The sequence below is a fragment of the Brassica napus genome, chromosome A9, assembly GCF_020379485.1.
Source record: "Brassica napus cultivar Da-Ae chromosome A9, Da-Ae, whole genome shotgun sequence".
NCBI classification, from domain to species: Eukaryota; Viridiplantae; Streptophyta; class Magnoliopsida; order Brassicales; family Brassicaceae; genus Brassica; species Brassica napus.
In genome coordinates this window covers 18,623,018-18,649,648 of record NC_063442.1, presented here as the reverse complement: position 1 = coordinate 18,649,648, position 26,631 = coordinate 18,623,018, and the positions used below count along the sequence as shown (strand labels likewise).

The following is a 26,631-nucleotide window of genomic DNA, read 5'->3' as shown; positions in this document are numbered from 1 at the left end:
TTGCAGAAGAGTTGGGATTTCCTCAAGACACAGTGGAGATATATTGTGACAGTCAAAGCGCAATTGCTTTGTCAAAGAACGCTGTATACCACGAGCGAACTAAACACATGGCAACAAAGTATCACTTCATTAGGGATCTGATCAAGGTTGGAGAAGTTCAAGTGCTGAAGATCGCTACTGCAAATAACCCTGCAGATATATTTACTAAGGTTTTACCAGTGTTCAAGATGAAGGAAGCATTGAAGATGCTTCGAGTTACTAAAGACTAAAGATGAACGAAAGGTTCTGAGTCCAGTTAAGGGCTTAGGGAGGAGTTCGGTGAAGAACTCAAGCAGAGTCCGGTTAAGGGCTTAGGAAGGAGCTCGGTGAAGAACTCAAGCAGAGTCTGGTTGAAGGTTCTGGTATAGTGACAAGAAGAAGGAGGAGTGTATTCCAAGTAAGTGACAAGAACTCGTCTAAGGAGGAGATTTGTTGATATAGACAAGTTCTATGAATTGGTTTGGGTTCAATTAGATAGCTTGGAGTAGATCTGTTTTAGATTGGTTAGGCTTGTAATTGACTTGAACCGGATTACTCTCTCCCTAGTTAGGATAAACGCGTGTGGTTTGTGCACGTGTTAGAGTTAAGCTAACTCAAGTTATAAGAGTTAGTTAGCCTTAGTTAAGGGTTAATAAGCTGAGCTGATTAGGTTGTTAGATCAGTATCGTCAGCAAGTTAACGGGAGAGAGGATTCAAGATTGTAGAGACGGTGACTCGAGTTGTGAGATCATCCGTTGAAGATAGTTGATTGCTGGTTCAATCCCAGCCCCAGTGAGATATAGCGGCCACACTTCGTTAACGGTGTTGGTGCGGTGAACACCGGGTGAACAGATCGCTTGTGTGCTCCGTAGAGTAGAAGATTGAGTTCGATAAAGCTTGGTAATCGTATCTTTCTTCACAAAATTAATACTCTATAAATTAATATACACTAAAAATCTCTATAAAATAATATAATTTTATAGTCTCAAATTGAGTTTTTGGTTCAGTTAGTATATCGATAAATTAATATCTCTATAAATTGATAAAAAAATATAGTTTTGGTGTAGAACCAACATTATTAATTTATAAAGGTTTTACTGTATACGAAAGCTTCAAAGTGATATTTTTCTTAAACAAAGTAATTTATATCAACATTAAAAACTGATCTAAAGTAATTTGTATGTTTATTTTGTTCGGCTACGTTTTTTATATGTGAATTATGCATGTAATATATAACTTTTTGAGCACTTTATATATATATAACTAATTAGTTTGTTTTTCTGCAAGAATAAATATTTCCGTGCATAGCACGGGTAAACACTAGTTATCAATAAATTAGGTGTTCTGCCCGCACATGCGGACATAGTGTTCTTATAGATATTTATCTGTTTATAACTATTAAATTAAAACCAACATAATAAATTATTAATTATGTTTTTAAAAAGATAAATCAAACATTAAACTTTGTATTTTATAGTATAAAATATTATTTCTGATAAAAACACAACATATTTAAGAATTACCTTATGTTTTAAAAATATATTTTATTTTTGAGAATTTTATTATATTTACTTACAGTTAATTATCAAATATAACATATATATATAATATTATTAATATGTATTCATTAGTTTTTATCAAAAAATATATATGCTCATTGTTGTGTTAAATTTTAAAAACATTCACATATATTTTAGAAAATATATTTATTTGATTAGCATTTAATTATTAATTGTTTTATATCTAACTATAAATTTTATAATAAAATATTATTTTCAGATAACAACAGAATATATCTAAGAATTATCTTATGTTTTAAAACATGTTTTTATTTTTGAATATTTTATTATATTTATTTATAGTCAATTATCTAATATAAATATATAAATATAATAATATTAATAGAATTTCGTTTTTAATTGTTTATATTTTAGATAATTCTCTTTATTATTAATTTTAATCAATTATTTAATTAGATATACTTTAATTTTTTTTTTTTTGACTAATTTCTATCATTTATTCATTAAGGGTATAAACAATTTATTATTAATTTTAATCATTTTTTAATCAGATTGATTTGAAATTCGTTTTTATTTTTTGACTAATTTATATAATTATTCATTAAAGGTATAAACGATATTAACCACTCTAACTTTTTACGTGAGAGCTCCGTTGCAAAAATTTACTTTGTAGTCAATTAGCAAATATAATCATCAAGAATTCGCTGTTCTGATAAAGCAACTTCTTTAAGACTGTTTGAAAGATCATCCATCACAATTTTAATGTTTAATGATGAAGACCCGGGCATCTGAATCCTCATGCAGTCCTAGTAACGGTGCATCTAAAATTTCAATAAAACACCAATAGACCAACAGGCTCAAGGTATACTCTTTAGGACGCACCAAGAAGGCAGAACTCAACATTTAGGAGGCTGATATGAATGCAACTGCATTTGGTGAATTCCTAGCGATGGCAACAAAGACCATATAACACCAACTTGCTAAAATCTGAGAATTAAACACTAACCTCAAGCAAAAACAGAGAAAGTTTTCATGCATCAGAAAATATTGGAAGATCATAAAAGGAGCCAGGGCTAAAAAACGAGCAGAAAACTATCAAGCAAACTAGACCTTGATTGAATCGTGTGAGTCAACCTTCCAGCACTGTAAGGTCTACCACGGAGCGGAGAACCAGAAGCGGCTTTACGACCGTGAGCCCATATAACGCTGTGTTTTCACTGTACTATTTTTGGCCGGTTGAACTTGCCTGTTATTTAATTGATTTTTTTTTGTTGTTGTGATTTCTTACCGGCAAAAAGGGTAGTGAGTTAAAAATTTGCATTAGTATTATGACAAGTTTTCTATTATTGCCTCGCCGTTACACAGTTCATTCACTACAAGAAAACGTATCTTTACCGAGGAAGTTTAACGAGGAAAAATAATCCTCGTAAAAAAACGTTGATTTTGCGAGGAAAGTACGTTGAGAAAGAAAAGCATCGTTATTTCGTCGTAAGGTAACGACAAAAAATATTCGTCGTAAAGACGATGTAAATTGACGTGGCTTTTACGAGGAAATAGTTTTTCCTCGTAAAAGCCACGTAAATTTCGCGAGTGCTTTACGACGAAATATTTTACGTGTACTTAACGAGAAAATTTTGAATCCACCAACTTGGTAGGTGGCTCACGTTTTTTTTTTTGCCATACAATTAATTTTCGTCGTAATTTCATAGTAAAATTACAACTACCAGATTCGAAATTTTCTATAAATATGGATGTTGGAACATCATTTTAAACACACCAACAACAAAAAACGTGAAATAAAAAAAAATGGCTGGCTCTGGGACTATTTACGAGTTGCGGAATTGGATGTATATGCATAGAGATGCTAACGGGAGAGTGACGAAAGAATACCTTGCGGGGCTGGAGACATTTATGCACCAAGCAGATTCAACACCGCTCGCCCAAGAAAGTGGTAAGATGTTCTGTCCTTGTCGGAAATGCAACAATTCGAAATTGGCAAACCGTGAAAATGTTTGGAAGCATTTAATAAATAGAGGTTTCACGCCAAATTACTATATCTGGTTTCAACATGGGGAAGGTTATAATTATGATCAGAATGAAGCTAGTAGTAGTAATAGCAATTTTCAGGAAGAACCGGTTAATCATCATTTGCATAATGAACATAGTTACCATCAGGAGGAGATGGTAGATTATGATAGGGTTCATGATATGGTAGCTGATGCATTCGTAGCTCATCTTTAGCCAGATTGGACGACTCGGTGGGAAGTCTAAAGAGGTTTGGTGGTCGAGTGAACAAGACGCTCATAGTGCACACACCTATATTCTACTCAATTGCGAGGATCCATTGATGCGTTATTTTGAAAGGTAACATATATGGACACTTCAAAACACATATAATTAATTATATAATTGCAAGAGATTCATTCCTATGAAATGTGATTAATTTTACAGCCTATTTGTTTCTCAAGTCGAAGAAACATTTCCTGGTATATCCACAAGTGACGTAGACAAAAGGAAAGATCAGCACTTCATTAAGTGGTTGCGGAATCAGGTATTATAACTCAAACTATTTTTTCATACATGATTTGTATTTTAATGTTCTCTTTATTTTTGCAGGTTGATTATGACGACGATGCAGATTATCCTAAGTGGTTACACGAAGTAATTCAATCTCCACTTGTAAAGGTCACCACATCACAGATGTATTTCACACGAGGCTACACTTTTCACACATATGAGTATGGTAGACAGCGGGCGACCAGTAACTATGGAATATGTGTGAAAGGGGAAACAGATTTCTACGGGATCTTGACGGAGATTATTGAAGTCGAATTTCCAGGGATACTGAAGCTGAAATGCGTCATCTTCAAATGTGAATGGTTCGACCCCGTCGTCAACAGAGGTGTTCGGTCTAACAAATTTGGTGTAGTTGATGTCAACGGTGGACGTCGGTACAACAAATTCGAGCCTTTCATCTTAGCTTCACAAGCAGACCAAGTTAGCTTCCTTCCATACCCTCGGATGAGAGATTCGGGTATAAATTGGTTAGCAGTGATCAAAGTTACACCTCGAGGACGAATCATCAGTGGAGAAGAACCACCATTGCAAGAAGAACAGATAAATGAAGTCGAGGAACCTGAACAAGAAGTTGATGACATCCTTCTCATTGATCCGCATAATCACGAATACGAAGATCTTACCGATGATGCCACAGACGAAGCTGTAGAAGACGAGTTTAATGAAAATGATGATATTTCTAGTGATGACGAGAATGTCGATGTATCCGATTGATGTATTTGATTTTGTGTAGTTTGTTTTATGAATAAGGTAATGTGAGAGTTTGTTTTATGAATAAGGTAATGTGGGAGTTTGTTTTATGAATAAGAAATTGTGGGAGTTTGTTTTATAAATAAGTAAATGTGGGAATTGTGGTTTGGAATGAAAATAAAGATGGGGTTTGGAATATATGAAGTAGAAGATAAGGAATATGGGGTTTTGGGGTTTGGGGTTTCGGATTTTAGGGATTTAAACGTACTGCTCGTTAATTCCTCGTAATATGACGTCGAATGTACGACGTAATCCTCGTTTATTCCACGTAGGACAGAATCGTCGTAAAGACCTCGTAAGGTATATTGACGTAAATACCACGTAAAGTAAATGACGAAGGAGGCACTCGTTTATTCCACGTAGGACAGAATCGTCGTAAAGACCTCGTAAGGTAAATTGACGTAAATACCACGTAAAGTAAATGACGAAGGAGGCACTCTTTAATTCCACGTAGGATGATTTCGTCGTAAACACCTCGTAAGGCCACGAGGACTTTACGACGAAATTAAAAAAGCGGGGCACGCTAATTCCACGTAAGCCAAAATCGTCGTAAAAGAGTCGTAAACTAACGACGATATTACGACGAAAATATTAAAAATACTAAAAAAAAGAAGAGAAGAAAGATGCTTGAATCACATTTGGCGAGACTTACGTAAGTCTCGACCACATGAGTTCCAAATATCTTCTTCTCTTCTTTTTTTTTCCAAATTTTCTAAATTGGTGAAAAGCGAGACTTGCTACTTCCTCATAGTATAAAAACTAGAAAAAAAGAAAAAAAGAAAGATACTGGAATTATATGTGGCGAGACTTAAGTCTCACCCACATAAATTCTAATATCTTCTTTTCTTCTTTTTTTTTTCAAATATTTCTAATTTGAAAAGTATTTTGGTGAGGAGTGTGATTTGAGATAGGGTGTGTTTTGTGAGTTTGTGTGTGTGGTTTGAGAAGGAAAGTTGTGGGTATTTATAGAAAATAAAGGCTCGCTAATTCCTCGTAACTGGTTAACTCGTTAATTCCACGTAACCCTTTTCGTCGTAAAAACGTCGTTAACGAAAACGCGGGCCTTTGTATTTCGTCGCTATTTCGTCGTAACTGAAAACGCGGGCCTCTGTAATTCCTCGTAAGTTTACGAGGAAATTACGAGGACAAGTAATCTTATATATATCCCGAGCGAGCTCGCTCCGTCTTTCCTCTCTACTTCCTCTCCACTTCCTCCCTAATTCGTAGCAATGGTAAGTCTCTCTAATTCCTCTCTAGTTTGATTAGTTTAGGATAGATTAGGTGGTTAGTATAGGGAATTTAGATAGGTTTACGGATCTTATGTTATTTAGTGTTGATTAGGTGGATAATGTTGGGAAGTATATGTTCACGAAAATTTAAAAAATTAAATTTTTTTCTCAGGTTCGAAAAGGTAGACTTACTGCCCATTACAGAGAGATGTTCGGTGAGCCGGGTAGTCGTTTAGACCCGTCGTCTTCTTCAGCTCCCGGTTCTTCGGGTCAGGAGACTGTCCCCGAGACTCAGTACACTCAGAGAGTCATTGGATCTCCTTCTTCTAGTGCACCATCGGTTCTTCACGTGCCTCCCCAGATGCCTCCTCCTCTTGTGCCTCCTACGATGCCGGCACCTCCGATGCCCGCGGGCGAGATTCATCCCGATTTGATGGTGCCTCCGAGTGCTCCTTACTCGCAGTACACCGTAGAGGACATTCTCCGTCTGCCAGGCAGAGAAGGTTTACCAGTCATCGACCCCGACCGACCGGACGGAACTTTATGGTATGTTTCATTATTTTTTTATTCTTTTTAAATTCTTTTATAACTTTAAAAAATAATTTATATTTTAAATTTGTATTTTTCAGGTGGGGGATTGACGGATGTCTTGCATCGGACGTAACCGATACGATAAAAGGTTACTTCTCCATGGCACATCCGAACTGGAAAATGACGCCCCACTACGTCAGAAAGACGTGGTTCAAAATTTACGCTGTAAGTTCTATTAATTAAATATCTATCTTTAAATTTTTTTATTATTTATATATATATTTTTTCTGAAAAACTAATTATAAATTATTTTTTCCAACAGCAAAAATATAATTGGGCCTTGGGGATCACTGAGAGGGTGAGAAAGAAGTTTGAAGCGAAGGCGAAAGTTCGCTTGTTGGACACGGTCTCCAACTGGAAGGGTGACTGGATCGTGAAGGGGTATGAGCGTGGCAAACCCGCTGAGCTCACCACGGATGTCTGGGATGGCCTCATCCGATATTGGCGTCTTCCTGATTCCATTAGAATCGCCCAGTCTTGCTCTAACTCCCGTAACACAGTCGATGAGCACGGGAACGGGCCGATGCTTCACACTACGGGCCAAAAACCCCACGCCGGTGTCCGTTTGGAAATGGTAATTAAAAATTTAATTATATTAAATTTTTAGTATATTTTTATATATATTCTAATTAACAACTTTCTTAAATGTTTTTTTAGGCCAAAGAGACGGGAGAATTCCCGTCTCTTATGCAACTTTACGAGAGGACCCACAAGAACAAGGCGGGCCGATTTATAGATGGCAAGTCCGAGCAAATCTACAACGATTTGGCTGCTCGGGTTGAAGAACGCCAGACCCAGCTGACCCAACAGTCCACCGATGGATTACCCGTCACCTTATCCACACCTGAAGTGGATAAGCTTTACGAGGAGGTAAATTTTCTAAAATTTTAATTTTTTTAAATATTCATTTAATTTATCTTTAAATTTTTACTAACAAAATTTATTTTTTGTTTTTAAGGTTGTCCCTAAAAAAAAGGGACGGACGTTGGGGATTGGTTCCGTCAACGATGTTCCGAGAGCGACATCGTCTTATGTTCAGCGACGGGATGAGGAAGTCTCTCAGCTGCGTAGGGAGTCCGAAGAGCTGCGTAGAGAGTCTACTCAGCTGCGTATAGAGTCTACTCAGCTGCGATCTCGTATGGGTGGACTCGAGGGCTTCTTGGACGTTGTAGCGGCCACAAATCCGGAATGGGCGACTTTGTTGAGGACCATGCGACAACAAAATCCTATCCCAGGCCAGTCACCGACCGACGACTCACATGCCGAGGCGGATGTTCAGGCGAGGAGTGATGAATTCTACGAGGCGATTAATTAACGACCACCCTTAGTTCTTTTTAATTTCGGTTCTTGTATTATGAATTCAAAACTTATTTATATATAAAATATTTTGGTTTTGATTTTTTTAGAATTTTAATTTTATTAATAATTTAAATAATTTAAATTATATTTATAATTATAATTTTTTATATTTCTATAAAATAATGAAACGAAGTAAATTCGTAGCTAATTTTGCGGCTTCTTTACGTGGAAGCTTAACGTGGTTTTTACGAGGAAACATTTACATGGAAATAACGTGGAAATCTATCAAGGTTTTTACGTTTTCTTTACGTGGAAAGCTGTCAAGGTATTTACGTTAATTTTACGAGTATTTATTTACGTGGGTTTTACGAGGAAAGCTTTTCGTGGTATTTACGAGGAAACTTAGCGACGTCCTTACGTGGAATCTTTACGTGGTCTTTACGACGAAATATCCTCCTTCGCTTTTACGACGAAATTATTTCCTCGCTAACTTACGACGAATTAGCGAGGATATATGCGTTACGACAAACGTATAACGACGAAACGGGTTTCCTCGCTAATTCGTCGTAACACTGCTTTTACGACGAAGTAACGAGGAAAACTGCCCTCGTAAAACTTGTGTTTTCTTGTAGTGATTGTTTTGTTAGTTACTTCTCTCTCAGTTTCAAGTTGTTATTTCCATTTTCGTTTATCATCTCCGTCTCATGTATGAATTTTAGATCTTTGTTGTATACTTAAGATCCCACAATAGCGTGGAATATGTTATTACTATGGTTTGGACCTTGACAATTCTTATTTTTCTTTTGAATAATTGTATACTTTTAACTCAATTCCTATTGGCCTTTCTTAGTTTCTTTTGTAGTATAGGTTTACTAGTTGTAACGTTGTGGCAAAAGTTACACGATTTGACATCAGAGTGAAAGTAGAATGGGTTTCCACCATCGTGATTTTAAACCTAACTAAATTGAATTTGCGATATCCCCATCACTCTTTTTGGAATGCCATTAATAACTCACCTAGGATGCCATATTGTTGCCAGAAAGATATGGTCGTACAGACTTCAAAATTAAGATGAGTGGTATGAGATTAGGAGTAATGAACGTTTTTCATAGGCAAGGTAGTTGGTTTGAGACTTTGTGCCTTCTACTTAAGCATGTGTTGCAGGAGCCAAAAACGAACAAAAAAACTGTAGGGCTATCAGAAGTCTGGATCATGAGTAAAGTATATGTTGATTGTTGTGATTGTCAACAGATGAAAATCTGGATGGTAGTTCAGTATCGAAACGACCTAGAATGTTTTGATCTTCTGCTATCAACTTGTAGAGTCTTTATGTATCTTGATATTGTATATAGAAAGACTCTGCAAGTTATAGAAGAAGATCCAGACATAGGTCATCTTGATAAAGTGCCATTTTGTGAGACACCGGATCCATTGCTGCCGAAAAAGGGAAAACTAATTTTTGATTATGTATAATGTTCAATGAAATGTCCCAGACAGGTATCGTTCAAGGGAACTGCCTTTCCATGGACCCGCTTATATAACACGAGTAGGTAGAATGAACATTATTGTAGTGAAAAAGCTTATAGTTCTTCATAAGAGAAATGACAATGGACAAATCATTTGATTATCAAAAAGGGTATATTTTAGATTTTCTGTTAGTACTGTGAGTCTGTGACAAGTTCTCCAGTATTATTGTTGCCCATCATTTTGATTGTTTTGTTGGCTACCTCTCCCTATGCTACGTTCTTATCTCCATTTTCGTGGAAAAAAAAATGTTCATGTTGTTTCGTTAACTACCTCTATAAGATTTTATATTTTTGAACATACCTCTCTATAAGATCTTATCTCCATTTTCATTTATCTTTAATTTGCAGTCCCATCCATGTATGGTTCCAAGACCTCTGCTCATTAATGCAGCTCCAGGTATGAACTTAAGATTCCACGTCAGTTGAGGATTATAGTCTCCAACTTTTGCAATTCTTCTTCTAAATGATACATTATAAACTCAAGTTAATGTGGGTCTTTTGCTTTTGCATTTTTTGATGGGAATCTCTGTTCATTCAAGTTTGCAGTAAGGAGCGCACTGTCAGTTGAGGTGGATTGGTATATCTTAGATTGATATTTTTTTAGTTCAATCTTTTTATCCACCGACAGTTAAGGTAGAGTAGCTACCGTAGGACTGTTCATTTCTATGGTGTTTGGTATGGACACAAACTCTGGCTGTACTTTCGATGATGCCTTGGTGGGTGGGTTTCAACTTTCAACCACCCTAATGTGGAACCTAGCTAAACTAATTTGAAAATTGCATGAATTTATCTAGTTGGCATGTGGAAAATGAGCGGTCTCCGATTAGAATAACTAAAGTGTTTTATATATAAGGTAGTTGATTGGAGACTGTGTCTTCTAATTAAGCATGTGTTGCAAGAAACAAAAGTTAAAAGTCTATGGAGGGAGCTGAAGCCGGGGTTACTAGCGAAGTTGTGTCATAGAGTATCGGAGATGGTAGCTCAAGATGTAAATTTGAATGGGAGATCGAGTAGAAGCACTCAAGATGAAAATATCTATGAGAAATTGAAGAAGGCTGGAAAGACTCTACAAGTTGATAGCAGAAGATCAAAACATTAAATGTCAATTTGGCAAAAAAGGGCAAACCCACATGGAACTCATGACCCTTAAGCCGTTGCTTGCTTCAAAGCTAAACGTTTCAGGTTTCAGCCCTATGCATTTAGCTCTGCAAAACAACCACATTCCATTGGTGAGAGGGTTTGTGGCACTCGACAGCAGCTTAGTCAGAATCAAGGGAAGAAGAAGGATTACTCCTTTGCATCATGTGGCTCAGATAGGTGATGCAGAATTGTTGAGTGGAGCTCTTGTTAGCTTGTCCTTCTTCCATAGAAGATTTGTGAGACGGCTTTGCACATTGCTGTGGAGAACCAACAGCTTATGGCATTTAAGGTTCTATTGGGATGGCTCAAGAGAGCAAACAGGAAGGAAATCTTGGACTGGAAGGATGAAGATGGTAACACAATATTCCATATTGCTGCATCAATAAATCAAACTGAGGTAAAATGTCTCTCTTATTTTATTAAGTTTCTCCTTTCCCCCAAAATCCTTGTGGCTGTTACTTATGGAAGTGGATAGGTGTGTGCTTTCATCCTTAAAAGCTGTTGTTTTAACTAACGAACATGTGGGACTAATTTGCTTTCTTCAGTTTAAGTTGTTCCCAAATTTCTTATCAATGTTTGATTGATGCAGGTGCTGAAGTTACTGCATAGAACCGTCAACGTAAAAGCTAAGAACTTGGATGGCAAAACAGCAATGGACATACTCCAAACTCACCAATCTCCTTGTTTCCCGGAAGCAAGAAGACTTCTCCACAGTGTTAAAGAAAAACTTCTTTGATAATAGTTCTCATAATTGGTTTCCCATGTGGAAGCTCATCTATGCTTCAACCGCAGCTTTAAGTATCGCTGTGATAGCATCACACCTAACTACACTCCCGACTCCAAATAGCATATTTGAATTTACTTAAAGGGGCGTCATTATCTTGGCACTACCATTGATTATTGGAACCATGCTGTTTGCTACTTTCATGGCATGTCTTTGGTTGATAAACGTGGCCGCCAACGAGTCGACTTACCGGCGAGCTGCTTCAGCATATCTGATCCAGCGCATCCTGGCTCTCTCTTACTGTTTAGTGGGATTTGTGTTTTGCCTTGTTTTGATTTATTTATTTTGGCCGTTTTACTAGAGTTAGGCTAATTTTTTTTGCGTTGGAAGTTTTATATATCTATGTTGTTATCCAACCTATTAACCATGTTTTGATAATTCAACATAGAACTTTGGAGTTTTTTTTTTGTCAACCATCTTCAAATATTGTTCCGTCCAGGAGCTATAGCGATGATCTGTGAAACCTTTCGAAATCTACAATTAAAACTTTGTCTAGGTCCAACAAAAACAAACAACTTCAAAACTCAATCATCCCATATTTATTATTTCTCTGTTCTGTTACTGTTTCTTGTCTTGATTTGTTTGGGAAGGAAAAAAGAAAAAAACACAAGATAAAAGAGGGGTTTTAGTTGTCGCCATAGATCCACTTCTCAGCGTTGTTGGTGTAAGAGACGAGTTCTTGTGGCTTAAACCAGAGGTTGATCTCATCTTTTGCAGTCTCTGGTCCATCACTTCCATGGATTATGTTCCTGATGCAATTCCACATTTCAAGTACCAAATCTTTGATAATATCCTTATAGGAACAAAAAAAAAGACAGGACGTACCTCCCAACAACAACTGCAAGATCTCCTCGGATGGTCCCAGGCTCAGATTTTTGAGGATCGGTGGCTCCAATCAGTTTACGTCCGTATCTGATCACACCTTCTCCTTCCCATACCTATAACGAGATAGAGTTATGCTATTCGATTTTTTCTTCATTTTGAGTTTGTTATCAAGTTCCAAAAGCTACGGAGAGAGAGATTCTCTTATTACCATGGCAATAACAGGACCAGAGCTAAGGAAGTCACACAAGCCATTGAAGAAAGGTCTTTCCTTGAGATCATGGTAATGCTTCTGTGCGAAATCTTTGGAAGGAACAACGACCTTGATACCAACAAGCTTGAATCCCTTGCGTTCGAATCGAGCAACAATCTCTGATATCTGTTGGTTCATGTGATTATTAGCACACATATGATGAATAAGAAAGTAACTATACAAATGAGACAAGACCAATCAAGACTAAAATTTACCAGTCCTCGCTGCACTCCATCAGGCTTGATAGCGATGAACGTGCGTTCCATCTGATTTAGACAGCAACGTTCAGTGATCAAGAGCATAAAGACAACGAAATGAAAACAGAGAAAATGGATGATTATTTATTGTTACCTCAGCAGCAAGAACCTCCTGTTCTTGAACCATGTAGGCTGTAACAGAAATAACATATGTCAACGCTTCCACAGTAAAGTGGTGAAAGTTTCCAACTTTTGTCCTATTCTAGTAATGTGGGTAAACCTGCAGCAGGAAGAGCCAAGAGTCCAGTGATCCAGCTCTTGGAAGAACCTGATGATGATCTTGCAAAGTTAGATGCATAGAGAGGGATCTTTGCAGATGCAGTGACCGCTCCTGCTGCACCAATGGCTCGTCCTTCTGAGAAATTCAACGAACAAGACAACGTTAGAAATCCAGATTGCTTAATCAATCTCCATCAGATCAAATAATCACTGAATCAATCTTTACAAACTAAGAAGAGGGAGATCAACAGTGCAATTTCATGACACATCTATAGAGGTATTACTGAATCAAACAGAGATAGAGAGAAGAATAAACTAACCGGAGAAGAAACGAGCGTTCTTAGCTGAGGAAAGAAGAGACCTTGCTGCTTTGGAAGCAGATCTGCAGATTAGAGAGCTCATCGTTTTTTAGATTTTAGTGAGAGTGATGAATAGAGGATACCTTCAAGTGAACAAAAGGGAGGTCTCGAAAATGTGAACAAACATGATGAGATCTGTTTGTCGAATTTTATAGCCACGTGTTTCGGGTCGATCTATCGGGTCAGAAGCCCTACCTACCTCTCTGTATGTGAAAAATGTTACATCTCTGTCGGTGATAGCAATTCCTTATTTTATAAAACAACCTTTTTATAAAAAACTATTTACGATTGCTTCTGAAGAAATGCATGTTACTACCATCTTATATGCAACTTATAGGTTTCTAATGATAGAAACGGTTCAAGCGGCACTCCAAGCGGTATAGATCAACTCCAAGCGGTATAGATCAAACGGATCAAATGCATATCAAATAGATTATGTGAGAGGAAGGCGGCAGATCAAACAAATCAAACAGTCTATTAGTACATTGACTAGGCATTATAGCTGAATCAATGGTCGGACGATCCAACCAACATTTTAATTTAATTTTAATTTTAATTGAAGAAAACCAAGTTTTAGTATCGAATCATAACACCGGTTTTACCAAATTTGATAAACTATGACTGAGTTTACCAATTTTACTCAAATTAGATTCTTAACACAACCCATAATCAGTTAGACACAATCCGATCGGTTTGACCGGCAAATCCGGTCCGATTTTCAAAACACTGATTACAATTTATAATGATGAAAATTAAACAAAATAGATTACATATTTAAAAAAAATAAAAATTACAAAGATAAAATAAATATATAAGTATATAAATACAATACATAAATAGTAATAAATATTGCACTATAGTTATGTTACTCTAATTTTATAAATCAAAATATGAAAATATTAGTAATAAACAAAATACATCTATCTTCCATTAATAAATACATTTACATAATTAAAAACACACCATCATATGAATAATTCAGATAAATGTTAAATTTATATGACAGAAATAAAAGAAAGAGATAAATAGAAAATTGAATTTTTTTTGTATTGTTAAAACTGTAAATAAAATTGAATGAAAATATGTTATTTATTGAAGAATATTAAATATATTAATAATTTGTAACAAAATCATTTATTGGTAAAAAAAAAAGTGAACATCACCAAAATTGTAGTGGACAAAAATGTATGTATCCACCTTGCTTGACTCAACAAATCTTGATCAAGTTTTTTAGTTCACTCAGTTATGAAACTCCACAACCTTTGTGTTTCTATCTCTGTTTCAAAAGTTCTAATCTAATTCTAGGTAAAAGTTAAAATATATATGAAATAACATTTTCCTATTTTCTAATACTATAATATTTCTAATATTTTAACATCATCAAATTTTTTAATTTATTATCTAAAAATGTTTCTTTAGTTCTAATCACGTCAAATAAACATATGAAAATATTCTACATTAGTGCATTTTGAGGTCTGCATGTTTTTTTTTCTAAATTTTGTGTGATACATTTTGTGTAACACTGCATCATGAACCAAAACTTCGTCTCTTCAGCAACTCACTAGTGAAGTTGGATTCAGTCAGCAACAACTCTGAGAGTTCCATTCGCAAGAATGCATATTTTATTATTGCTATAATACCAGGTATATATCATGCTTCTTTTGTAATAATATCCATACCTGAAATGAAATAATATTTGGATTGATAAAATCAAAATATAGATTCTCATGAAGAGATTGATCAGAGTGACAATTACTTGATTACAAGTTGAATAGAGAAGAATAGATTGAATCTGGCCTTAAATTCAACAAGATGAAATCCAACATAAGCAACTTTCCCCTATCTGAAACTGAAAAAGTATAGTAAGCTTTTGCTGGATCAATATCAACTATTCTTGTATCTTTTTTTTTGTCAGCAACATACACTCATGTAGAATCTCCAAATCAAACTGGTAACTCCGCATCCATGTGGACAACAAACAATTTGTATGTTCATATAGTATTTTGTTACTGTATGTGTATATGTATGCATATAGATGCCTTGGTGTTGCAAACTTCAGCTTTGATCTTTCTCTAGACAATCTGGTTCATTTCACTTCCTACAATAAAATTTAATTACTTTAGTACTTGACTATTGGGTGACAATGCTTAATGGCCTAAAACTCTCTATGAGAAAGAGCATCATGTTTTAACAATCTAGAAGCATTATTTAACTATAAGCAGCATGAATTCAGAGAGATCAATAATCTCAAGAGAAAAGACGTGATCTTTTCTAGAAGACGTGTCCATGAGTTTTTATTATTTTGTGTTTTCTTTTTTTTTATGTGGAAAATGTAAAAATTAATATTTTATTTTTATTTTAGCGAAGACTTCAATTAGCATAAGGCTAGATTTGTATTAACCTAATCCTCCAACATTTAATGTGTAAATATTATTGGGATAAAATTTAGTTAGATGTATCTCATTTTGCTAATAGTTTGTAACAACTTGTTTGGACTTGCTCAAAATTAGGCCAGAGCATTTTAACATGGACACGAAAATTCGAATTGGAATCGACCTGAAAATATCTGATCCAAACTTGAACCAAAAATTTACAAGTATTTTTGGGTCTAAATTTTTTTCACCCAAAAAAACCGGTATCGAATAGACCCGACCCGATAAGAACCGATTTGTACCCGACTTAAAAAAATGTATATCCAAAATTATGATTTTTTGGGTTCTATTATATATATACATATATTATTCTATGATTTAGTTGAAATATCTTTTGTTAACAATATACTTTGTAACATTTTTAAGTAATATGAATCTTTAAAATGTAAATTTAGAGTTTAAAAATATTTTATTTTAATTATTAATAGTTTAATTAAAGTTATTTTGTAAAAGTTTAGATATATATTAAAAATATCGACTAAATTTGATGGAGTTTGGGTATTTCATATCTTTTTCAGATTCTAAATACCCGAACCTGATCCGGACCGGATATGCACCCGAAAATTATAGGTATTTTATCTCTATAAAATTATTTGAGAAGTCAGTTCCTACGTGTCGCGCTCACGTTAACTCTCACAGTAGTTGATTACAATGATACCCTTAATGAATTGATTAATTATAATTATAATTGTCATTATTGATATTTTCTTTTTTTTTGATAATATTCTCAATTTCCTTATTTTAAGTATTTTCCCTTTTTCCTTATTTGTTTTTGATTTTTCAATCTTAGTATTTTTTATTTATTTTTCAAAATGAAATATATAATAAAAACGAAATATTCAAAGAGTAAATAAAAAATATTTAAAAAAAAGAAAGAACATATTTTAGGAAAATTTATACTATATATAATGTGACTTTATAAAAAAAGGAAAGTTCACAAAAAAAATCTTGATATTAATGTGAAATAAACATCTCTTTTAACAATAATAAATTATTTTAATTTTATCAATAAAGTTTCCTAGATTATTAAAAAGTAATCTAAATAACATAAACTAGGATATCTTTGATGAACTAAAATATTTTATAGATGCTATAATTGATATTTTTCTTCATTTTTGCATATTTTTTTTGTGTATTTTTTACTTTTCATTTGCAATTGTTTTTACCAAAATACATTATAAATACAAATACACAAACTATAATCAAACCTAATATACCACTAAACTTTCTGTAAGGCTTAATATTTTTTTCCTTTTTATTGAAAAGTTTAATATATTTATACAACCTAATATACATTTAATAAGAATACATAAACCAATATGAACTGTTATGGTTAAGATTATTTAGAAGAACTTTTAATTTATCTTTTATACATTTAAAGTATACAGTTATTTAAAATTTACGAAAAGAAATTACTTTGTAGATATCTATCTGTTCATGAGGTTTTAAAATTTTATTAAAGTATAGTTAGATATTTATGATGAAGAACTGAAATACTGTAATAAATAAAATCCATCAAATTTTGTTAAACTAAAATCAAAAGTAGTTGTATATAGATTTGAAGAAATATATGTAACTCAATATAACCTACAAAGTACGTAACTTAAACAATCCAAAATTTTATACCCAAAATCATTAACCAAATTTTATCTATTTAGAACAATAAAAATAGTCAAATTACGTTATAATACATCCAAATAATAATCAAATCGATTAGATATTATAAATTAAAAGCACATATTTAATGAAAATAACAAAATATTAATCAAAAATCATACATATAAATTACAAAATAATTAAAATAAAAGCTTAAACATTAATTAATTTATAATATATTTATTTTTTTTAATATTTTTATCCGTGCACGTGCGTGGGAAAGTCACCTAATAGGTATTTTAATTATAGATCTAAACCGACTCGGACCCGAGAAAAATCGACCCGAATCCAAACCAAAAATTTACAAGTACCTATTGAATCCAAATTTTTAGGATCCAAAAAACCCGAACTCTAAAAGAACTGGCTTAAACCCGATCCAAAGATCCTAACGCTCATGCCTACTCAAAATCATACTATTAGGCAGGACAGAGCGAGTAATATTGGGCTTATTATGAGCGTTTAAAAATGGGCCATAACGACAAACGAACAGTGAAATAGAGTTGGGAAGGTCTCTTTAACCACCGGGTTTTTAGCCGCGAACGAACTCCTCCGCTTATGAAGTTTCAAATATAGCTAGACAGAGAGAGAAAGAAAGAGAAAGCAGAGAGATGACGTCACAGAAGAGATTCATCTTCGAGGTGGAAGCTGCTAAGGAAGCCACCGATGGAAAACCCTCCATTGGTCCTGTCTATCGCAGTACTTTCGCCAAAGACGGTTTCCCTAACCCTATCGACGGGATCGACAGCTGTTGGGATATTTTCCGGTCGGTTAAATTCTGTTTCCATTTTTTTTTCATTTTCCAGGAAAATAACTTTTTGATGTTATTAGACTTTCAGTGAATCCTTTAGCTTTTCTTTTTGTTTCTCTCTCGTTGCATTGCCATTTCTTGAGGATTCTTTTGCGGAAAATGGTATTGATCCGTGATTGTAATGTTTTCTTCGTTCTGTTTGGTTCTTTTCTTGTAGCACGGCTGTTGAGAAATATCCAAACAATCGCATGCTTGGTCGACGTGAGATTGTGAACAACAAGGTGTCCTACCCATTTTTCTTTTGTATTTTTTTATTTACTTTAGCTTTATGATATAATACTGTGTTCGGAGTTGATAGAATCTTCTTGTCAGGCAGGAAAGTATGAGTGGAAAACATACAAAGAAGTATATGACATTGTCCTAAAACTTGGAAACTCTCTCCGTAGCTGCGGGATTGAGGAGGTTCATATTCATTTCTGCCATCTCCAGTGTCTTCTTCTTTCTTTAAATGTGATTCTCTTGTACCTTAGAGTTTGTCCTTTTCCGGATATGTGGAAATGTAGGGAGGAAAATGTGGTATTTATGGTGCAAACTGTCCTGAGTGGATTATAAGCATGGAGGTACGTTGAACATAATAAACTTTGCTAATATCATTTGATTTCTTTTGCTCCGGAGATTTAAAGGTGAAACTTCTGATGCAGGCATGCAATGCACATGGGCTCTATTGTGTTCCTTTTTACGATACTTTAGGTACGCCTTCTCTAAATAATCAAGTTTTGTTTTTTTTTAACTCTTCTTAAGCTTGCTCTACTACTAGTATAGCCTAAAATATGCTTCTTCTTTTTTTGGTGATTCTACTCTTCCGAGTCTTTCTGGTGTAGTAACGTCCAGTTTTGAACACAGGCTCTGGTGCGGTGGAGTTTATTATTTCCCATGCAGAAGTTTCCATTGCTTTTGTAGAGGAGAAAAAGATTCCTGAGGTATCTTTCTTTTGTATCATATATGCTATCCTTACTTATAGTAACTCCTGAGTTAGCCCAAAGCTTCTGACATCATTGAGATCTACACATTTGTGCTACTCTGTGTGGTTAACTTCATTTTCCATTCAATTGTCAGCTTTTTAAGACATGTCCAAACTCCACAAAGTATATGAAGAGTGAGTCATATACTAACTGATTCATTCAACCTTTTCCTCTTCTCTAAACTTTGTGATGCTAATGATGAACTGTGTTTTGACTACAAATGCAAAGCTGTTGTGAGCTTTGGCGGTGTCAAATCGGAACAGAAAGAAGAAGCTGAAAAGTTAGGACTGGTAATACATGCTTGGGATGAGTTCTTGAAGCTGGTAGGAGACTTTCATTTGCGTTATTCTGAATTTTTTTTTACTTATTTACTCATCCTTTGACGATGTAATTCATAAATAGTATGATATGTCTAGTCTCCCTTATTTAGTTTTGTTTTCGTTTCCTCTATGACAGGGTGAAGGTAAACAATATGATCTTCCTGTTAAAAAGAAAAGTGACATTTGCACAATTATGTATACTAGCGGAACCACTGGTGACCCAAAGGGAGTTCTGATGTCAAATGAGAGCATTGTTACCATAACAGCTGGAGTGAGGCATTTCTTAGCGATTTTTAACGAATCCGTGAGTTTTCTTCTTTCTTATTTGTCATGATTCACATGGAAAGCTACAACTGTGAACTGAAATGTTCTGATTTTCTGTCTGCAAAAAAAAAAAAAAAAACAACAACAACAGCTTACTGAGAAGGATGTCTACATATCTTATCTTCCTCTTGCGCACGTCTTTGACCGGGCTGTGGAGGAGTGCATTATTCATGTTGGTGGTTCAATCGGTTTCTGGCGCGGGGTGAGTACATCTCGAGTGCCTGATCTTCCAACCCAGTTATGTATTTGTTTGTTATGTTTTTCTTGCTAATGTTTGATATGTTCATGTGTCTTATGTTCTGTCTGTCCTCAGGATGTTAAGTTGTTGATTGAAGACCTTGGTGAGCTAAAGCCAAGTATTTTCTGCGCTGTTCCTCGTGTCCTAGAACGAGTATACACAGGTATTATTTTTATCCAATATTGAGATATATTCAACCATTGATATGTTAACATGTCATGCTCCAATAGGTCTGCAGCAAAAACTATCCGTTGGTGGTTTCTTCAAAAAGAAAGTTTTCAATGTTGCTTTCTCCTAGTAAGTTCAGGCTTTCTCTGTACTACCTATAACTTGTGTTACACGTATATTGATCTAACACATCCAAAACGTGCTTAGTAAATTTGGAAATATGAAGAAGGGGCAGTCTCATGTCGAAGCAGCTCCATTCTGTGACAAACTTGTCTTCAACAAGGTAGCAACTTCTTCAAAACTCTTATAAGACGTCAAGTTAGGTACAATTCTTTTTTTACCTAATCTCTCTTAAAGGTTAAACAAGGACTGGGAGGCAATGTGAGGATTATTCTATCTGGAGCAGCTCCTCTTGCTAGTCACATAGAGTCATTTCTTAGAGTTGTGGCATGTTGTCATGTTCTACAAGGATATGGTATCATCCCTTCAGACCCAAATTAAAATGATATGTAGAACGATCTCTTTTATTCTTATGATCTTTTTATTGGTGTAGGTCTAACTGAGAGCTGTGCTGGTACATTTGTCACCTTCCCTGACGAACTTGACATGCTTGGAACTGTTGGTCCACCAGTTCCAAACGTGGATATTCGCCTAGAATCTGTCCCTGACATGGAATACGATGCTCTTGGAAGTATTCCGCGAGGCGAAATCTGCATCCGTGGGAAAACTCTGTTTTCTGGATACCACAAACGTGAAGACCTCACCAAAGAGGTTCTTATTGATGGATGGTTTCACACAGGTGATGTTGGTGAGTGGCAACCAGATGGAAGCATGAAGATAATTGACCGCAAAAAGAACATCTTCAAACTCGCGCAAGGGGAGTACGTTGCAGTTGAGAATTTAGAAAATGTGTATGGTCAAGTAGAAGCCATTGATTCAGTAAGTCAGAACCTTACCTCAGTGAACTACTATAAATCTTCTCACATCATCATTAAATTTTCATTAATATGTTTGTTTTATATAGATATGGGTGTATGGGAACAGCTTTGAGTCCTTCCTTATAGCAGTCGCTAACCCAAGTCAGCAAACTCTTGAACGCTGGGCCGCGGAGAATGGAGTGAATGGAGACTTCGACTCTATATGTCAAAACACAAAAGCGAAAGCATTTTTACTTGGAGAACTCGTTAAGACAGCAAAAGAGAGAAAGGTTTCTTCTTCTTTTTCTTCTTTATTTGATCTCTCCTCTTGTCTCTTTATACTCTGCATCTGTAGTTGAAGGGTTTTGAGATCATTAGAGCTGTTCATTTGGAACCTGTGCCTTTCGACATTGAAAGAGACCTTCTTACTCCTACCTACAAGAAGAAGAGGCCTCAATTGCTCAAATACTATCAGGTGAGTTTTACATCATTTTTGACGGTTTTGAGCTTCTTAAATAGATTGGTATTAAATCTGTTTTTTCTTTTTTTTGATAGAATGTGATTGATGATATGTACAAGACTGCAAAGGAAGGTCAAGCTTCAGTACAGTAGATCCATTCTACATTCTAGTTTCATTCATTCTTTCTTTTTCCTGATCAGGCATGACTTTCTTCATTTACGTTTCTCTAAATAAGGTTTTGTTAATGTCTTGAGATGCTGCATAGCTTCTTGACATACTACAACATGTCTTACTCTATAATTTTATTTCAAAATTTCATGTTCCTAGACTTTGTACGAACTTTAACCCGAAATCTTGTAAACAGTGGAGAATTTAGTTTGGGGTTATTAACAATGCAACGATTCTTGCTCTTATACCCAAAGTCCAAGGAGCAGAAACTTGAAGGATTTTCGATCTATTTATTGCTGCAATATTCTCTACAAAGTTGTCTCTAAAATTTTTGCCAATCATCAAAGTTTTTCTACCGGAATTGATTGAACCTAATCAATGTGAATTTGTAAAGGGAAGACTTCTCCTAGAGAACGTATTGCTAGCCACAGAATTGGTCAAGAACTACCACAAGGACTCCATTAGAGCTCGCAGCGTTTTAAAGCTCGACATATCAAAGGCGTTTGACTCAGTTAATTGGTCATTCATCTTGGATACACTTCGAGCCATGAATATATCTACTCAGTTAATTGGTTATTCATCTTGGATACAATTTGAGCCATGAATATACCTGATCAGTTTGTACATTCGAATCATGTCTTCCTATCTACAATTGCTTTCTCAGTTTTTATCAGTGGTGAACTTGAGGAGTTCTTTCTGAGTACTCGAGGCCTAAGGCAAGGTTGTGCACTATCTCAGTACCTATTTGTCATTACGATTAATATTTTATCACGCCTTCTGAACAGAGCAGCCTCATCTGGGAATATTGGTTACTATCCTACATGCTCGGAAGTGAATCTCACGCATCTCAGTTATCATAGTTTTCACCAATGGAGATACGGAATCTCTTCGAGGAATTTTTACACTACTGGATCAGTTCAAGCGTCTATCTGGTCTCACTATAAACCCAGCAAAATCTTCAATCTACATGGCAGGTAGAATCAGTCAAGCTTTTCGTGATGAGGTGACCAGTATGGGAATAGAGCTGTAAACTGGGCGAGCCCATGTCCATTAGCCCATATCCATTTGTCCATTCATTGTTTGTAGACAGCAAAGTGACCATGTCCATTAAGAACTATGTCCATTAAAGACCATACCCACTAACACCCATATTTTTATGGGTTGCCATGGGGTCCATAATGACCATATAAGAAAATTTTAAATTTTAATTTATAAGCATACAATTATATATAAAAGTTCATAAAATTAAAATTCATCCATAAATTCAAAAGTACAACAATACATAAGTTCATAAATACAACAATTACGGTTTTGGTGGGAAAAATTGATTTTGCCGTTTTGGCGGAAAAACTCGATTTTGCAGTTTTGACGGAAAAACTCGATTTTGCAGTTTTGACGGAAAAACTCGATTTTTCAGTTTTGGCGGAAAAAACTCATTTTTGCGGTTTTGGCGGAAAACTCGATTTTCTGATTTTGGCAGAGAAACTCGATTTTTCGGTTTTGCCATGGGGTCTATAATGACCATATAAGAAAATTTTAATTTATAAGCATACAATTACATATACAAGTTCATAAAATTAAAATTCATCCATAAATTCATAAGTACAATAATACATAAGTTCATAAGTACAACAATTTCGGTTTTGGCGAGAAAAATCGATTTTGCGGTTTTGGCAGAAAAACTCGATTTTCCGGTTTTGGTGGGAAAATTCGATTTTGCGTTTTGAAGAAAAACTCGATTTTCTGGTTCTGACGGGAAAATTTGATATTAAAATTTAAGCGAAAAAATCGATTTTACGAGTTTAGCGGAAAAACTTAAATTTTATAAACCTTAGGTTTTGTGACCATTGGACAGTCCACGTCCATAAAGCCCAAAACCAATAAAGACCATTTTCTTAATGGTCTTCCACATTTTGTCCAATGAAAACTAATGGGAAAAATGGGTTTGTCCATATTAAGCCCGTTTGTATATGGACATGGGCAACCATTGGACGGCCCGCCCATTTGACACCTCTATATGGGAATACCAGTTGATACTCTTCCGGTTCATTATTTGGGACTTTCTCTTACAACAAAATCCATGACTCGCAACAATTATGAGTCATTCATTGATAAGATCAGAACGTGCATCCTCTCCTGGACAAGCCATTCTCTCCCCTATGCTGGTCGGCTTCAGCTCATTAACACTGTTATTGTCAGCATCACAAACTTTTGGTGCTCAGTGTTTGATATGTTGTGTTTTTGATACATTCTAATAATGTTTTCTAAAGTGTTTTTTAAGTTTTTATCGAGTCCTTTTAGTCATTTTCAAGTTATGACAGGTCTGGAGTTGCATTGGATGGGAGATGGACCAGCTGGAACAAAAGAGGCAGAAAAGAGTACCTTTTGGTGACTTTCACGCAGAAGAGTCTTGATGTCTGTTCCCGATCACGTGGAACACCCCGAATGCCTGTTCCAGCGGCAAAGATTTTTAAAGAAACTACAACCTAATTCGGAATTTGCCCTAATCTCCATATTTTTCTCTCCCAGACGCCTGTGGCTTTGATATATCATATTTTTCTCTTTCTTTTACAGACTACGCTTTTTTTTTCAGAGAGAAACAACTCTAGAGCTTTTAGAGATTTGTATTTGATATTTTGTAAAGGGAGAAGACTCCATCTCTCTCACCATAGAGAAGAACCCCCTGAACCCTTCTTCTATTTTATATGCACATGTTTTCTTCATCTATTGTCTTTGTGTTTTTTTGTTTCATGGCTGAGTAGTCAGCTTGCTTAGTCTAGGGTGTTAGGGTGTCAATTTCGTGAGTTAAACATAGATAAGTGAATCCATTGATTGTCTTCATTCATAACTGTTCTTAATGCTTGCATTAAACTGGCTGCTTAATGTTAGATCCTAGGTCTAACTTGTTCATTAGCCGTGTAATAGGTTGCTAGATCTGTTATGAATGAGCATTGCATCCCTAACAACAAAAGTAGATATTAGGGTATTCTGTGAACCTATCGGACTTGATCTTAATGTTCATCATCACGCCTTGATCCAAGCGAGAGCTTAGGTATTAAGGCTGATCGTTGAAAGGTGAAGCACCACGACAGTGGGCTGATCTATCTTAAGTGATCCGAGTTCTAGACTAGTGCTAAATTAAACTTGAATAATTGTTTGGCTCACATTTGTTTAACACCCGATCAACCACCTAGGCCAGCATTCTTTATAATCTGAAACCAAACTTACTTGTTTACTTGCTTTCTACGATTCACAATCTTAAAACTCCCATATTGTTTTAGCTTAATATTGATCCCATAAAGATAAAGTATAAACTGGTCCTCTGGAATTGAATCTCAAATACTACATCTACACTGTTAGCTTGCAGTAGAGAAAGACACAATTTTAGTGTATCAAGTTTGGGCACTGTTGCGACGGAGACCATCTTTTTACCTTTATTTTTCGGTTATATATTTAGTCTAAGACCTCTAACTTGCTCTATCCTATTTGTTGCAGCTAATGCTACAGGTGCATGACCAGTAGACATACTTGGAGGAATACATAAGGAGAATTAGTTAGGCTTACCAACCAGGAGCTAGCAAGGTTAGAAAGACAGCAGCAAGGGCCAAACAACACCAACATAGGTGATCAAGGCCATCATGATGATCTCGCTGCAGCAATGCAACTGATGCAACAGCAGATGCAGCAGTTGCAGCACACCATTCAAGCGCATGAACAAGCTGCTCAACAAGATGCTCAACAGGCCGCGCTACAACAGGAGCAAGCTGCTCCAATCGGGCAGAAAAACCTTCCGCGTAACTTTTCTACTACGCGCTCCGCCATTACTCATCCACCCTGCCTCAGACAGAACTTTGAGATCAAGCCTGGTTCGATCGCTCTGGTGCAGAGGAAAGTGTTCAATGGTCTTCCAGCAGAGATTCCAATGGAACATATCGAAAGTTCGAAAAAGTCTGCAGCTTTACTCGCGCCAATGGAGTACCACCAGACTACATCAAGTGCACGTTGTTCCCATTCTCTCTTGATGGGAAGGTTGCAATGTGGTTGAATTATCTCCCTACTGGTTCTCTTACTTCCTGGGAGCAGGTACGATCAGCGTCCTCAACCATTTATACTCTAAGGCAAGAAGAAGATCACCTCCTTCAGACAGCTCACTGATGAGCATTTCTGTGACTCATGGGAGCGTTTTAATGACTACCGCAGAGAATGCCCTCACCATGGATTTGATGATGATTATCTCCTGGGCATTTTCTATGATAGAGTGGACTGGAAATACCAAGGTACTCTAAACTCTTCGAGCAATGGAGACTTCATGACTCTGACCACTGATGAAGGGTTAAAGCTGATTGAGAACATGGCTGCTAACTCAGCTAATAAGAAAGAGGAGAGTGATTTCTCCAAGAAAGGGAACAAATCCGACACCTAGAAGATAGATGAGCTGGCTGCCAAGGTTGATCAACTACTGAAAAACAACCAAGGGGACGTCTTTAGCATGGATCAAGCTACGGCTGGGCAGATTCAGAACCAGAACTAACGACAACCGCAAAGCAATCGACAAGCTGTTCCAGCTACCGGGAACAGTCAACTAGATGAGCTGAAGGGTTTGGGTATGATGATACAACAGTTGTTGCAGGGTATGCAAATTCAGGGCAAGGCATTGAATCAGGTTTCTACAGACATCAACACCAGGATGGACAACATGTTCACCGAGCTGAATACAAAGTATGATATTGTGAGCAACCACATAAAGAGGATTGATGTTCAGCTTGCGCAGACAGCTGAGAGTTTTAAGAGGCAGCAAGGTATGCTTCCTGGAAAGAGTGTGATGAATCCTAGG

General features: G+C 35.8%; 3 protein-coding genes and 1 non-coding gene across 4 annotated transcripts; 2 read left to right on the top strand and 2 right to left on the bottom strand.

The window, feature by feature from the left end:
* Window positions 1-10,640: 10,640 nt before the first annotated feature.
* On the top strand, window positions 10,641-11,386 carry LOC125578110. Its single transcript, XM_048740399.1, has 2 exons — window positions 10,641-11,003; window positions 11,240-11,386. The coding sequence occupies exons 1-2, from the start codon at window positions 10,641-10,643 to the stop codon at window positions 11,384-11,386; spliced, it is 510 nt and encodes a 169-aa protein (XP_048596356.1).
* A 564-nt stretch (window positions 11,387-11,950) lies between these two features.
* LOC106422272 (nucleoside diphosphate kinase III, chloroplastic/mitochondrial-like) lies at window positions 11,951-13,563 on the bottom strand. Its single transcript, XM_013863084.3, has 7 exons — window positions 13,306-13,563; window positions 12,987-13,121; window positions 12,861-12,898; window positions 12,725-12,775; window positions 12,468-12,635; window positions 12,260-12,372; window positions 11,951-12,183 (listed from the first exon to the last, which is right to left on the bottom strand). The coding sequence occupies exons 1-7, from the start codon at window positions 13,385-13,387 to the stop codon at window positions 12,060-12,062; spliced, it is 711 nt and encodes a 236-aa protein (XP_013718538.2). The 5' UTR covers window positions 13,388-13,563; the 3' UTR covers window positions 11,951-12,059.
* Window positions 13,564-16,961: 3,398 nt separating this feature from the next.
* On the top strand, window positions 16,962-23,092 carry LOC106422357 (long chain acyl-CoA synthetase 5). Its single transcript, XM_013863152.3, has 18 exons — window positions 16,962-18,195; window positions 18,398-18,461; window positions 18,553-18,642; window positions 18,744-18,800; window positions 18,882-18,930; window positions 19,084-19,160; window positions 19,297-19,336; window positions 19,431-19,525; window positions 19,659-19,826; window positions 19,938-20,048; window positions 20,160-20,247; window positions 20,315-20,381; window positions 20,460-20,535; window positions 20,610-20,727; window positions 20,806-21,191; window positions 21,277-21,459; window positions 21,525-21,644; window positions 21,725-23,092. Exons 1-18 carry the CDS (start codon window positions 18,041-18,043, stop codon window positions 21,779-21,781), a joined length of 2,001 nt encoding a protein of 666 aa, XP_013718606.2. The 5' UTR covers window positions 16,962-18,040; the 3' UTR covers window positions 21,782-23,092.
* A 2,820-nt stretch (window positions 23,093-25,912) lies between these two features.
* Window positions 25,913-26,018, bottom strand: LOC125578719. Its single transcript, XR_007316802.1, has one exon. It is a non-coding gene; the product is annotated as a small nucleolar RNA R71 (small nucleolar RNA).
* Between the last annotated feature and the right edge of the window lie 613 nt (window positions 26,019-26,631).